This window comes from Silurus aristotelis, assembly GCF_946808225.1.
Source record: "Silurus aristotelis genome assembly, chromosome: 14".
NCBI classification, from domain to species: domain Eukaryota; kingdom Metazoa; phylum Chordata; class Actinopteri; order Siluriformes; family Siluridae; genus Silurus; species Silurus aristotelis.
The window spans coordinates 4,371,911-4,385,714 of NC_139587.1; the positions used below are offsets into that span (position 1 = coordinate 4,371,911).

Here is a 13,804-nt window from a genome sequence, read left to right on the forward strand (position 1 = left end):
CACTTCAAGTCATATATCAGTATGACACACTTTTACACAATATTCACACGCGCAGAATAAAGGAATTAGCAGATAACAGACACAGCTGCTTGTCTTCTGAGTTGGCATCAGACAGATGTGCATGTGTGTGACCTTTTTGTGTATATGTGAGTGGATACTATACGTGCATGTGTGCTGTAAGTAAAATGCGCTAAAGGTGACTTTCATTCCTCAGCAGACTCCATAAAAAAAGCTGTGTTCTTCCTCAGCAACATTTTACAACCTTATTCTGGATCAGGCCATGTTCTGGTTCTTGATCAGTCATGTTCTTCAAAGCTGGTTCTGGTATATATATATATATATATATATATATATATATATATATATATATATATATATATATATATATATATATATATATATATATATGTATATATATATATATATATATGTATATATATATATATATATATATATATGTATATATATATATATATATATATGTATATATAGGGGAGTGGTGGCTCCAGCGGTTAAGGCGCTGGGTTGCCGATCAGAAGGTCTGGGGTTCAAGCCCCGGTATCGCCAAGCTGCCACTCTTGGGCCCTTGAGCAAGGCCCTTAACCCTCTATGCTCCGGGGGTCCCTAGCGAGGGAAATATCAAGGTCCGTGACGTCGGAGTGACGTGGGGCCGCCCTTCCGTGGGCTCACCACCTGCAGGAGGGACCATAAGGGACGGTGCTGTGAGGATTGGGCAGCAGTCGAAGTCTGCTTAGACTGCTGGCCCCGCGACCCGAATTACGGATAAGCGGGAGACAATGAATGAATATATATGTATATATATTCATTCTTCTAATTTCATTCTTTGCTCTTGTCCTTATTTTGTCATGCTCTCCAGACCTTGCTCTTCTCCATTTCTTTACCACCAAAATACAAATTATTTTGTAATCCCAGACCTCATTAAAATAAAGCCATGTTCTGTAAGTCTTGTGTTCTTCTCTATGTCATGAGGTGCCATCTCCACCAATTGTTCACAATTTATTTACACCTTGTTTTTCTGTCATGATTTCCCTACCGTCTATATCTTTTTCTGCACTGTTCTCCAGGACGTATTTATGTTCAGCCATGTTCTCCAAGTCTTATTCTTCTTTCATTGGGTTTTCTATTTTTCTTGATTCTTGATTAGTTATGACCATCAGACTTTTTGTCTATCAAGTTCTTATTCTTCTTCTGTCATGTTCTCCAGAGATGTATCTTTCTTTGACATGTTCTCCAGGTTTTGTTCTTCTTCTGCCATGTCCTCTTCTTCTAACACATGCTCATTCATGATCTCCAGGCCTTGTATTTCTTCCATGTTCTGAAGTTCTTATTCTTTCTCAGTCATGTTTTCCAGGCTTTCTCATGATCTCTAGTTCTTGTTTCGCTATGAACACAAACAGGGTTTTACATAATTTCTTCTCAAGGACTTATAGTACTTTAGCCTTGTAGTTTAGACCTAGTTCTTGTTTAACCTGTTCTAGTTTTAATTTCTAACCGTTGCTTTTGCTGTCCAGAGTTTATTCTTGATCAACTATGTCCTTCTGACCAGACCAAATCCTTGTCTTTCATGTATTAAACATTTTTGTTCTTGGTAGGATTTTAAAAGGTTTGCCATGTTTAACTGTGTTTTTTAGACCTTGTTGGTTTTGATATCTTTCCTAAGAACATATTTTTCTTTTAGCCAGGTTGTCTGATCTGTTTTAGCTCCAGTTCAGTGATCTTTTTTAAACCTTGGATTTTTTATCAATGTTCTCCTGTCCTGATTTTCGTTCATTCATGTTGTTTGTAGACCTGCTTCCCAGCCATCTTCTAGTTAGGTCATGTTCTCCAAAAGTAATTTTGCCATTGTTCACTCTTGAGCATTTATTCTTGCTTAGTCATGTTCTTCAGATTGTCTCATTTTGCGGTCATGTTCTCCAGTCAATGTTCTTGTTCAGCATTCTCTATGTAGCGTTTTCCTTTTTTTTTTTTTGTCATGTTCTTCAGGTCTGGTTGCTCTTCAGTTATGTTCTTGAGAACTGATTCTCCATTTTAATCAGCAGCAGATGAGCCACTCGTCTTGTTTCCTGGAGCTCGGGGTCATAGAGATCTCAGCTTAACATAGATCAGCTTCATCGGGGCGTGATGATGCACGAAGTCAGCAGCACTAATAGTTGACATCTGGCAGTGCTTGTGATCCTGCAAGAGCCGTCAAAACAATGTCAGATGGAATCAGATGCCTGTCAGTCAGAACAGGTTAGGGAACTGATGTGAACATGGGCCAGATGATTACAGCTGGAGTGAGGGAACGGGATCTAAATAAAACCTAATCTTGTGCACTAGAATATGTCAGTAGTTAGTGTGTTGATTCCAGACAGACCTTTCTGATAGATCAGTTTGTAGTTAAAGGGTCGACATAGTCTATAATTTTGGCTTGTATTTTGGCTATTCATGCACACAGACAGTGCTGTTAGACTTTGACCTCGTATAACTGATACAGAATAAAATGACGATAATTTTTCAATTGTGAATGAAAAAAGCATACCCTTGTTTTTTCCCTCGGAAATCCAAAACCATATTCACACCAACCACGTGAAATTTTTTCCCAATTTATTCTACAACGTTTAAAAAATGTGTTTTAAAATCCATTAACAGATGTATCTTATATTTCTTATATCTCACTGATGTGGGTAGTTCTCTTCATCCACCCCTGGGACTAATTAGTTCATTCATAAAAGCTTTATCAAAGCATTTGAAATCCTCTTGACTGAGGCCTGACTGCTCTTTTTCTTTTTTTTTCATTTGCTTTCTTTTCTGTAAGCGTTTGTTGTTAAAGAGTAGGTCATGCCGGGGTAATTAGCTCTCGTTAATTAACTGCGTTTTCCCTCTCAGGAGAGCGACAATCTGTGGTGGGACGCGTTCGCTACCGAGTTCTTTGAGGAGGACGCCACGCTGACCCTTTCCTTCTGCCTCGAGGATGGACCAAAGAGATACAGTAAGGGAAAAACGGTTCAGATTATAAAAACACTAATCACCTGCTGCACAATTCCTTGATTACGAGACAATTTAATAGACCTCGTGTTTTATGTACTGTGAAACCAAGTATTAAGGCAGGACCATGGTGCAACACTTAAGGCGGCTCTGTGCAGATGATTAAGAATGGAGATGCGTTTCGATGACCACATTGTAACTTGAAGATATTCTAAGTCGAGATATGTCCTAGCTTACCCAGGAGTCTTAAAGAATGGTGATGGGGGAGTATACTGTAATTTGTGTTTATTTTAAACAAATTCGGCTAAAACTGGGCTTTGAAACCCCATAAACACAGAAAAAGTAAAAGTTTTTTTACAGAATCACAAGGCGGGAGATGCGTACATTCTGGCAGCGTCCCAACATATCGTTCCACTTATTCGCTGCGACATTTGACTTCCGTGTGCAAATTAAAAAATTGTGACGTACTGCATTATGCAAATTGTGCAGCAATTACCAGCACGAAGATGTGCATCACAATACAATAAGTACAAACAGGACAGTGAACTAGTGCACACTGAAGTGTGTTAAAACTGAAGGGTGTATATATTTATTTAATTTTATATAAATATCTTATTCAAATTGACACTGTTATCGGCAGTGCTCTTGTAACTACATGAAAGGGATCTAGTTTTACTGATAAAATATTTGTAGAAATCATGTCATTACAGGATAAGCATCTGATTTTATTTTTTTGTAAACCCTTGTAACAATTTATGAAGAAACACATATAGATGGAAAAGTTTGGTGTCCCAATACTTGTGTCCATAAAGTGTATTTTGGGTTCTTGGTTATGGACGTGAGTGTTTGGACCACCATGTATATTCCTAATGGTCCAAGTAGCTCCAGCTCCACATGTCAGGCTTCGGTGTTGATAAGCCGGATGAGTAAACTATGAATAAATGCATTGTTTGTCCCAAAGCTCTGTGGCACCTCAGTGGATCTTTTTGTGGTTTTATCCCAAATGCAGGGCTTATTTTCTGTTTCTCTCTCTCTCTCTCTCTCTCCCTCTCTCTCTCTCTCTCTCTCTCTCTCTCTCTCTCTGATGATTTGAGCAGTGCTGTCTGTCCTCGCCGAGTCCTGGGCCTTTGCTTATTCGTGCAGAACGGTTTGCTTGTTGAAAGGAGAAAGCGACTCAAACCCTGATTGGTTTGCCGCCTCCAGCCCCTTCCCTTCCCCCCCTCCATTCTTTGTGCTGCTGATTTATTCAGCAATACACTACATGTTTATTACGCAAGTTTAAAGTGCAGTTAAGCAACTGTTTTCTTTCTTCAGCTTTGCTTTAAGAGACAGATGTTTAGGATGAACTGGGTATTGGCAATCTACTGTGGTTTGCTTCAAATACGTGAATGCACATCTATAGTTTACTGTGTCGGCTATGAAGGTCAATTTCCTTTTTAGATGTTTCTGAAAAATGGGTATATGTTTATTACCAAAATGTTTAAAAAAACACTCTTGATTGAGGGGTTAAATCTCCAATCTCCGAAAGCTATGGTAGCTATAGTTGGGTTTTAAAAATTGTCCATGCTCCTTTAATATTATTCTCTTTCACCTGTCAATCACACTAGCCAATGATAGGCCTCTGGTGTTCATGTATGTGGAAGAGGGCAGGCAGCACTTTCCTCCCAGTGTATTATGAGAACATAGTATGATTAAGACATTTAAGACAATTTGTGATCATCTGCATTTTAAAGCAACTGTTATCATTTGAATATATACAGAACATGTAGTCCCTGACTTACGATAGAGATGCGTTCCGATGACTAAATGAAAATATCAAAAAGTCAAGACATGGCCTAGCCTACCCAGGAGTCTCAAAGAATTGTTCAGTATGGGGTAGTGAACTGTAATTTGTTACTAATATAACTTGACAGTACATAATTTAGTCAAACAGAGCAATTTTCACTCCCGTAATGTATAAACTTTACTGCATATATGTATGTAGCTATCGGTGTGTAGATGATCATGAGTGGAGGGCGGAGCCAGACGAAGCACAGCTTTGGCTAATGAGACTAATCAGTGCGCCAGTAATAAGGAGAGAGAAAATTTGTGAAAATTGTACTTTGCAATACACAAAATGTTATTATGATATTGAGACATCCAAACTTTTTTGAACGTTGGCAAGTGTAAGGAATCTCACAAGGCAGGAGATGCTTAGATACTGGCAGCCTCCCAACATATTGTACCAAATATACGCCGCTCTGTTTGCCTGCCGCACAAAACTTCAATTATTTGTAAAATTTTGTCCTAACGCTACAATCATCGTAAGATCGAAAAGTCGAACCATCGTAACTACCTGTACACATGTAATATATTACTCTCATACTAGAGCAAAGTGAAATACATTATATATATATATATATATATATATATATATATATATATATATATATATATATATATATATACTTTTTTAATGTGGCCTCATCTAAAATCATTAACCAGTTTTGGTCAATTGGTCAAAAGTCTATGTATGTGGCAGAGGGGGGAGAGCGCTTTCCTCTCAGTGTGTTATAAAGTTGAGAAAAGTTGAGTTGAGAAAAAATGTGCATAAAAATAGAATGAGTACTACATAGTGTGTATTAGATGTTTGAAACAATGTGTGATCATCTGAATTTAAATTATTTTTATATATATAATATATTTTATATTTTTTAATATATTTGTGAGAAATCCAGTCACACCTTATATATATAATTTTGCAGAGTAAAATAATTTACATTAATTAGCCCTCGATACGAATAGCCCAGTTTGCTCACTTGATGATTTGTGTGTCCACACGCACACACACACACACACACACACACACACACACACACACACACACACACACACACACACACACAGTGGTCTTGTTTCCGTTTCGAGACTTTAAAAAGCTTATTGTGTGTTAAAGGGAATGAAACCCATCAAAGACTAAGGCATGCGTCACAAAGCACAAGCAGGGACTCGTGCACTCGCTGCTCATTAAAACACACTCACACTTCTTTTTTTCTCTCTCTGAGCTGTAGGCTTCAGTAACAGCGTGAATGAATCAAAGTGCTACTTTCAGCTTTATTCATTTATTTGCATTTTATTGACGCATCCCTATTTTTTTTTTTTTTTTGAAAGAAGCTACACCTTTATTTCGAAAATTACTTCAAAAACATTTTCCCAAAAAGTTTTTTCGAGGAGGGAAAAAAAGAAAAGATTCTATAGGACCCTCGATATAGGAACTGGGTGGATGGAGATGAATTTTTCTCATCCGCTGCAGGTTTGTGATATATGGATGTGGATGTGGTGCATGATGGGAAACGAGGTTTGGGCCGAAAGCTGGACCACATCTCAGTTGAGCTATGACTCATCTTTCCTGGCATGCTTTCTCTCTCTCTCTCACTCACTCTCTCTCACTCTCTCATTTAACCTCTTCTATTTCCGTTTCTCTTTCTCTGTGTGTGTTTGTGTGTGTGTGTGTGTGTGTGTGTGTGTGTGTGTGTGTGTGTATGACATTACAGACAGCAGTCTGCTATTTTGCGAATATATAAATTCCTGTTTCATTGTCAAGGAAATGTAAGCCATCAGTAGCCCTTAATAAAAAAAAGTCTGAACATTTTCTAATAGTATTTTTTTAATTCATTATGTCATATTTAAGGAATAAATAGCTTGGGGGGTGCGCTGTTACCAAAGAATAAATATTTAAATGCAGAGCGATGTATATATAGATATATGTATTACACCTATAGACATTACATTTTTATAAATATATATTAAGGAATGAAACATCATAGTTGTCACTCTATAATTTCATCCGATTAATTAACATATTTAGTTATATCATACACTTACATTCACTTATTTAATTATATTTACTTTATATTATAGGAGCTGTAAACTACTGTGCCCTCGAAAACATCAACCACGTTTGGTCCTTCGTTTGTTATTCAGTCTGCCACTGACGTATACTAGCAAGAAAATGGAGAATTTTAGCTTCATTTGTTTGTCACTTCACTCAGCAATACCTCAATAAGGTATTATTGCTATCTATCTAATTAACTATCTGTTCATAATGAGAAGATAAGATAAGATAAGATAAGATAGAACTTAATTAATCCCGAAGTAAGTTATTTTGCCAAAGACTGCTTCAGATTACAAATTAATATAAATTAAACATATTTGAAACATTTATAATGAATTATTTCAATTAACTATTTTTTTAATTATTATTATTATATAAATCTATCTTATAATTATAAATCTAATAACAAATCAGCATTTTTGCTCAAATCGATTATTTATTTTGATTTCCTAGAAGAAGTGAAGGCTATCTTATGTACAGAATGTTATTAACTGTTATACCATTTGCCAGTATGAATACTTGTTACTGATTAGCTGGGACGGTCAAACCATTCAAAAATGCATTCGCTTTAAGAAAATGAATGATTTGTAGACAATCGAAATGAGAGTAGCACAGAGGTACAGTTGCAAACAGAGAGACCACTTTTATAAACATTTCCTAATGACCTTGCTAAGCTAACCGGAAGATTTGTGTTTGTCGTTTAACTATTATGGTTATAGGGAAATTTTAATAAATGGGCCGTAGCACAAGATGAATTTGACTGATTAGTGGAAAAAAAAAATATGTAAAAAAAAAAAAAAAAAAACGGCATTGGGAATTAACACCAACTGCTTGTACAGACACACGGAGTGGTTCTTAGTCTGTTTATTGTGCGTTACAAATATGTAACACACAAGTAGCTATTTTGAATAAAAATAATAATAATAAAACGATTCTAATGCTTGATAGCGCATATTGTTTCATTTTTGTGAACTTTTTTATTTTGTGTTTCCAAAATTGCTATCTTAGTAAAGAGTCCTTTCAATTAAAAAAAAAATTATTTCCACCATTCTTCTCTCTCTCTCTCTCTCTCTCTCTCTCTCTCTCTCTCTCTCTCTCTCTCTCTCTCTCTCTCTCTCTCTCTCTCTCTCTCATCTCCAATCATTCTGTTTTCTTTTCCTACCCCTACGTTATTTTGTCTCCTCCCCTCTGGCCATTTCTCTCAGAGCTGCCCATCCCCCCTCCCCACCAATTTGTGTCCTCCTTTGCTACCCATACTTCCTTTCTCTCCCTATCAGTGGTCATTTTCTCTTCCTCCACACTCAAGACGTCATTCATAATTGCAGGCAATTGAATTAATCTGTATATGACACACGTATAGTCTTATATCTCTGTAAGTCAGAGTCAGTGTTACAGTGCAACATGCAGAGTCTTGGGCAAGAACGCGAATTCCCCCTGCAGCGTGTTTGCCCTTGATACGAGCTCATTACCATTGGAGGGGTTTAAATCGTATCTTTACCTTGTTTGGGGGATGATGGGATGGAAGTTTGCTCGCATGATGTAACGCCACTGCAACAGTCTCGTGTTAAACCTCCAGCAGATAAAAGACTAACGGTGGAGACTACAGGAAATGTGAAATACTCTGATCATGAGGATGCACTGATCCAAAACTCATACTGGGTATCGGAGAGCGATATCTTCGCTAATCCGCTAACCGTTAGCTTACAGGAGTAGCAGATCAGAATCGATATATACCAGTTTTAATGCGTCTCTGCCACTCGGTGCAACCAGGACGAGTTTGTATGCTATATGTGTCGAATAGATTTTACAATCACAAACATATACTTAGCGCCGACGCAAGACGTTTGGTGCACTTTCTGAAAATTCACTTCAGATTTCATTTTTTGTGCTTCATCTTAAAACACTACACTTTGTATCCATGTTGCCTTAGCTTGTGAATTAGTGATGGAAAGATCAGATCATTTCAGTGACTTGATTCTTTCAATCTTGTTCATCAAACTGAACTAATATTTTTTTCAGTTGTTTAGTTCATTTCATTCCATCATATATATAAAAAAAAAAAAAAAAACGGTACATTTTTAATAAACATATCCCCCAACATGTCTACATACACGATCTTGGACTACAGTTCCAATACTGTAAATATTAAAATAAATTGTGCAGGGTCTATGGGAGTCACCTGACGAAAGAACGAATGTCTCGGACCAGAGGACTTATGAGATAAACTACTCAATTGTGTTTCCTGTGTAATGCACTGCATAGCATCAATGGGAGTCACGTGATAGAAGAACGAACGACTTGGACTATAAAAGTCGAGATGAAATCTACTCAGTACTGTTTTCTGTAAATAACTTACAGAGATCCTGCGATGCTTTGCTCATGCGCATCCAGTAAAAAATAAAAGATTCATCTTTTGAGACTTCTGAGTCACATTAAAGACTCGTTCAAAATGAACGAATCGCTCATGACCCATCACTACTGTGAATCCATTAACCATCTCATCTTTAAAAGCTCCTTTCCTTTTTTCATTGCAAACAACATGTATGCCCCAACATGAAGTATTTGTTGAACAGGAAGTTGTATTGTTTAAATTTGCATCGTCATAGGAACGAGTAAATAAGTTCTTTTTCGTGTTGTCGAGTGATTGAAAAAAAAAGAATAGAGGAAAACTCTATGATCTGCATGTACTTGATGTGTTAATTACACCGTTCTGCTATTAGCATTGATGTTTGTCAACCAGATTTATGAAAAACACAAACTAAGACAAGGTTAAAGCAAGGTTATTAATGGTGTATTCATTAGTAACAGTTTTTGAATTTGAATTACTTCAGATCAGAAGTCTTCAACCACCAGACCGGGTCACGGAAGAGTTGCTAGCAAGTAGCAAGAACATTCTGGAGAAAATTCCTAAATGTTGATATACTGTATGCATTTTGCCCTTTAAGAGAAATATTTTAAATGTACATATTCGATGCAGTGAAAAAATATATGATGCCATGCAATTTAATATGTTACAGATAGTTCTTCCTTTGGTCCAGACAAACGGCAAATTATTAATTCACTTAACTGCCTTCTGATTCCTAACACATGGCGCTTTCAAAAACACGCGTAGTGCAAAAAAAAAGGTAAAAAAAAAAAAGAAAAAAGATCAAATAAAACAAGATGTTCATTTCCTGTTGTGTTTCCAGGAAGTTACAGCTCTACCTCTGCCATGTTAATCTGTATGGTGCATCTACAAATAATTATATATATAAATAGTTCTTTACCGATGCACATATGTTAAAAACGATGCATCGTGATACAAATGGCAACCTGTATCTGAGGCACACTTTTTTAAATCGATGCATCACATTCGGTAACTTTTATTGCACCAATGCAAATTGATGAATCTTAACATCCCTAATGTGTATATATATATATATATATATATTACCACATATTACTGTGAAATGTTCACGCCTTGTTTATGTAGCAGGTTTTGGGGTTTGTGTAAGTGTATTGACAGTGACAGAAAGTGATAGAGAGATGATTGACAGGGCGAGGAGTTCTGTCTCAGCTGCAATCCTGCTCTGCTCTCACATAAGTGACAGGACCAGTCTCAATACAAAACCATATTGTGTGTGTGAGTGTGTGTGTGAGTGAGTGAGTGTGTGTGTGTGTGTGTGTGTGTGTGTGTGTGTGTGTGTGTGTGTGTGTGTGTGTGTGTGTGTGTGTGTGTAGGGCTGGAGGCAGACAACAGGAAGAAAGAACAGCTGTGGGAATGGATGATAAAATGGACCTGTTTCTGTGTTTCCTGCTTTTCTCATATTCTTCTTTTTTCTCCTTCCAATCTCACTTTCCCTCATCTCTCAAAACCCTGGGTGTCGAATAGTGTGTGTGTGTGTGTGTGTGTGTGTGTGTGTGTGTGTGTGTGTGTGTGTGTGTGTGTGTGTGTGTGTGTGTGTGTGTGTGTGTGTGAGAAGAGATAGAGAAAGAAAGCTTTGGATTCCAATAGAACTTGTGATTGGACTTTATTATTTATTATTAAGATACATTTGAATGTAATGTAAGATATACAAAAAAAATAATAATAATAATAATTTGTGTGTGTGTGTGTGTGTGTGTGTGTGTGTGTGTGTACGGGTGGTAAATATGGAGTCATTAAAAAATGATGGGCAATGAAGGCCAGTGTGCCAAGAAGCTTCCAGAAAGTCAACACGCTCCATGCAGCCATCTTATTAATAATGGATGCAGGACACGCCCATCCTGTGCATAATAAACCACAGCCATGCCCACCTCATGCATAATTAATTATGGACACGCCTCTCTACACTAGGCCGAAGCATGTATGGAATTAGCTTTGTTGACAAATCATGCAGTGTGTGTGTGTGTGTGTGTGTGTGTGTGTGTGTGTGTGTGTGTGTGTGTGTGTGTGTGCATGTACATGCATTTTGCTAATATTAAAACTTGATATGGATGTCTGCATCTGTCTCCTCCTTGACCTAGTGTAATCTTCCTTTCACTATTCTCCGACACTGTGTCCCCCTTATTTTTATTTTTTCTGACCCAATGTCCCCTTAATCTGTCTCTCTTCCTTGACCAAGAATCCTTTTCATCTGTCTCTCCTTCTGTTTTTTTCTTTTCGTCTCTGCTTTTCCTCACCGTATGTCTTTCATCCCTTGCACCATGTCCTTTCCACCTGTCTTTTTTCTCTTTCTCACTGTGTCATACTCACCTGTTTGTCCTCTGTCTCTGTGTATGCACTCCCTCTATCTCTTATTCCTCACCCCCTTTTATCTCACTCTCTCCTCTCTCACTCACTCAGTCTCTGTGGTTCTCTCTCTTACCCTCTAATGATCACTTCCTCCCTGTCTCTAATGACCCTTTTCTCCCTGCCTCTCTCTCCATCTCTCTCTTATCCTGCTCTCTCTCTTTCCCTGCTCTCTCTCTTTCCCAACCTTTAATAATCCATGTCGGTCTTTTTCTGTGTTTTTCTGTTTTCTTTTCTCTCATATTTTTTTTTTCTCTCTCTCTCTCTCATTCTTCCAATCCAATTCTTTCTCTTTCTATAGTACTAACCTTCCCTATTTTTTCTTTATCCTCCTTTGTTTTCTCATTCTCTATCACCAGGCAGGTAGTTAGTCATTTATTTGAACATGATATGTCCTGGCACAACATACAGTATATTGCCAAAAGTTTGCTGACACCTGGTCATAGGTACGATATGTGGTTTTTGAGCATCACATTCCACACATAAGTGTTTAATAATACACATAATTTGCTTTTACAAAACCTCCAGATGTTCCACTAGATTTTGGATGGTCCTTGTAGAAATTTCTGCTCATCTAAGGTGTTCAGTAGGGTTGAGGTCAAAGCTCTATAGCATTAAATCTTTCACTCCAACCCATAAAAAGCATATCTTCATGGAGCTGGCTTTGTGCACAGGCGCATTGTCATGCTGGAACAGGTTTTCTGTCACCTAGTTCAATACTACAGCATCCAAAGGCGTCTTCCAATCCAATTATGTGCCTTCAACTTTGCGGTAACAATTTGGGAAAGACTTTTGTCCATATAGTATAGTTTTTCCATATTTCCGCACCCATTTGGTCATTTACAAATTTTCACCCTCTGCCCTCTGATACACAGCTACCAATCGGATGAAGTTAATTGAGAAGCGAAACACACTACGAGATTGAGAGTGCTGTCTTCCGTCTTCCACATACGCAAACTCACAGATGTCAGCGATTGGCTTATATCTCTGTGATTGACATTAAAGAAAGTAATGGCTTCCCTCTCACCCAGACAAAAGTGCCATTTCTGTTCTCCTGACTCTCAGACATGTCAATGAATCATCATTATTAATCAAACTTATGATCGCTGGGAACAATAGAGCAATAAATAAGGTTTAAGGCTAACATGACACCGAAAAATTATTTCTCTTCTTCTTTTGGGATTCATATTTTCAAATTTTTATACCTTTTCCTGATATTTTTCATTAAAGGATATTTGGGCCATTAGTTAGATAATTTAGCTCTTTGCTCAGCAGCAGGTTTCTGTGTGATTACTGAGTCTGTACTTTATTCGTTTATTCCATTTTGCTCTCTTTTTTTTTTTTTTTTTTTGTTTGGAGATGAGGGTCAGTCTTTTGATTGAATGATTACCCTAAGATTTGAGAGCATGCTCTTTCTCTCTTTCTTTCTGCTTTTTAGTCTGGTTATCCATCTGCACACCACTCTCTCTGCCTGTCTTTCTTACCGCTTCAATCTGTTCCTCCGTATGCAGTCATGGCCAAAAATATCGGCACCCTTGCAATTCTGTCACTTTTCTCAGAAAATTGTTCCAATTGCAAATGTTTTGATGATCATGTACTTATTGTTTTTGTTTGCACTACAATAACACACACACAAAAAAAAAAAGAGAAGAAAAGTCAAATTTGATAAGATTTCACACAGAACTCAGAAATGGACTGCACACAATTATCGGCACCTTGTCAAAATTGTCAGAAATATTTGCTTTTCAAGCATGTGATGATCCTGTAATTTGTATTTAGACACACCTGTGGCAAGTAACAGGTGTGGGCAACATAGTAATCTTACTTGGAACCAGTTAAAATGGAGAAACGTTGACTCAACCTTTGTGTTGTGTGTCACACTGAAGATGGAGAAAAGAAAGAAGTGTTGAGATGTGTGTGGATTTAAAAGAAAATATTGTGGAAAAACATGGACAATCTCAAGGCTTCAAGTCCGTCTCCAGAGATCTTAATGTTCCTGTGTCCAGTGTGCGCAATATCATCAAGATATCAACCTCCCTGGATGTGGACGGAAAAGCTAAATTAATGAAAAATTGCAATAAAGGATTGTTCGAATGGCTCGCCCTATACGTCACCATCTGAGTAAAAAAGGGACGCTATAGTAGGAGACCCAGGAAGACACCACTGCTGACACAAAGGCATAAAAAGCAAGA

At 37.5% G+C, this 13,804-nt stretch overlaps 1 protein-coding gene across 3 annotated transcripts in view; it reads left to right on the forward strand.

Annotated features, from left to right (window-relative positions):
* The window catches only part of ldb2a (LIM domain binding 2a), an 83,271-nt gene that overhangs the window by 19,443 nt on the left and 50,024 nt on the right, over positions 1 to 13,804 (forward strand). For all 3 annotated transcript variants that reach the window (XM_083560650.1, XM_083560652.1, XM_083560651.1), the window contains exon 2: positions 2,890 to 2,992. In XM_083560650.1, the coding sequence (XP_083416776.1) occupies positions 2,890 to 2,992 (103 nt within the window). The remainder of the gene's footprint in view (positions 1 to 2,889; positions 2,993 to 13,804) is intronic.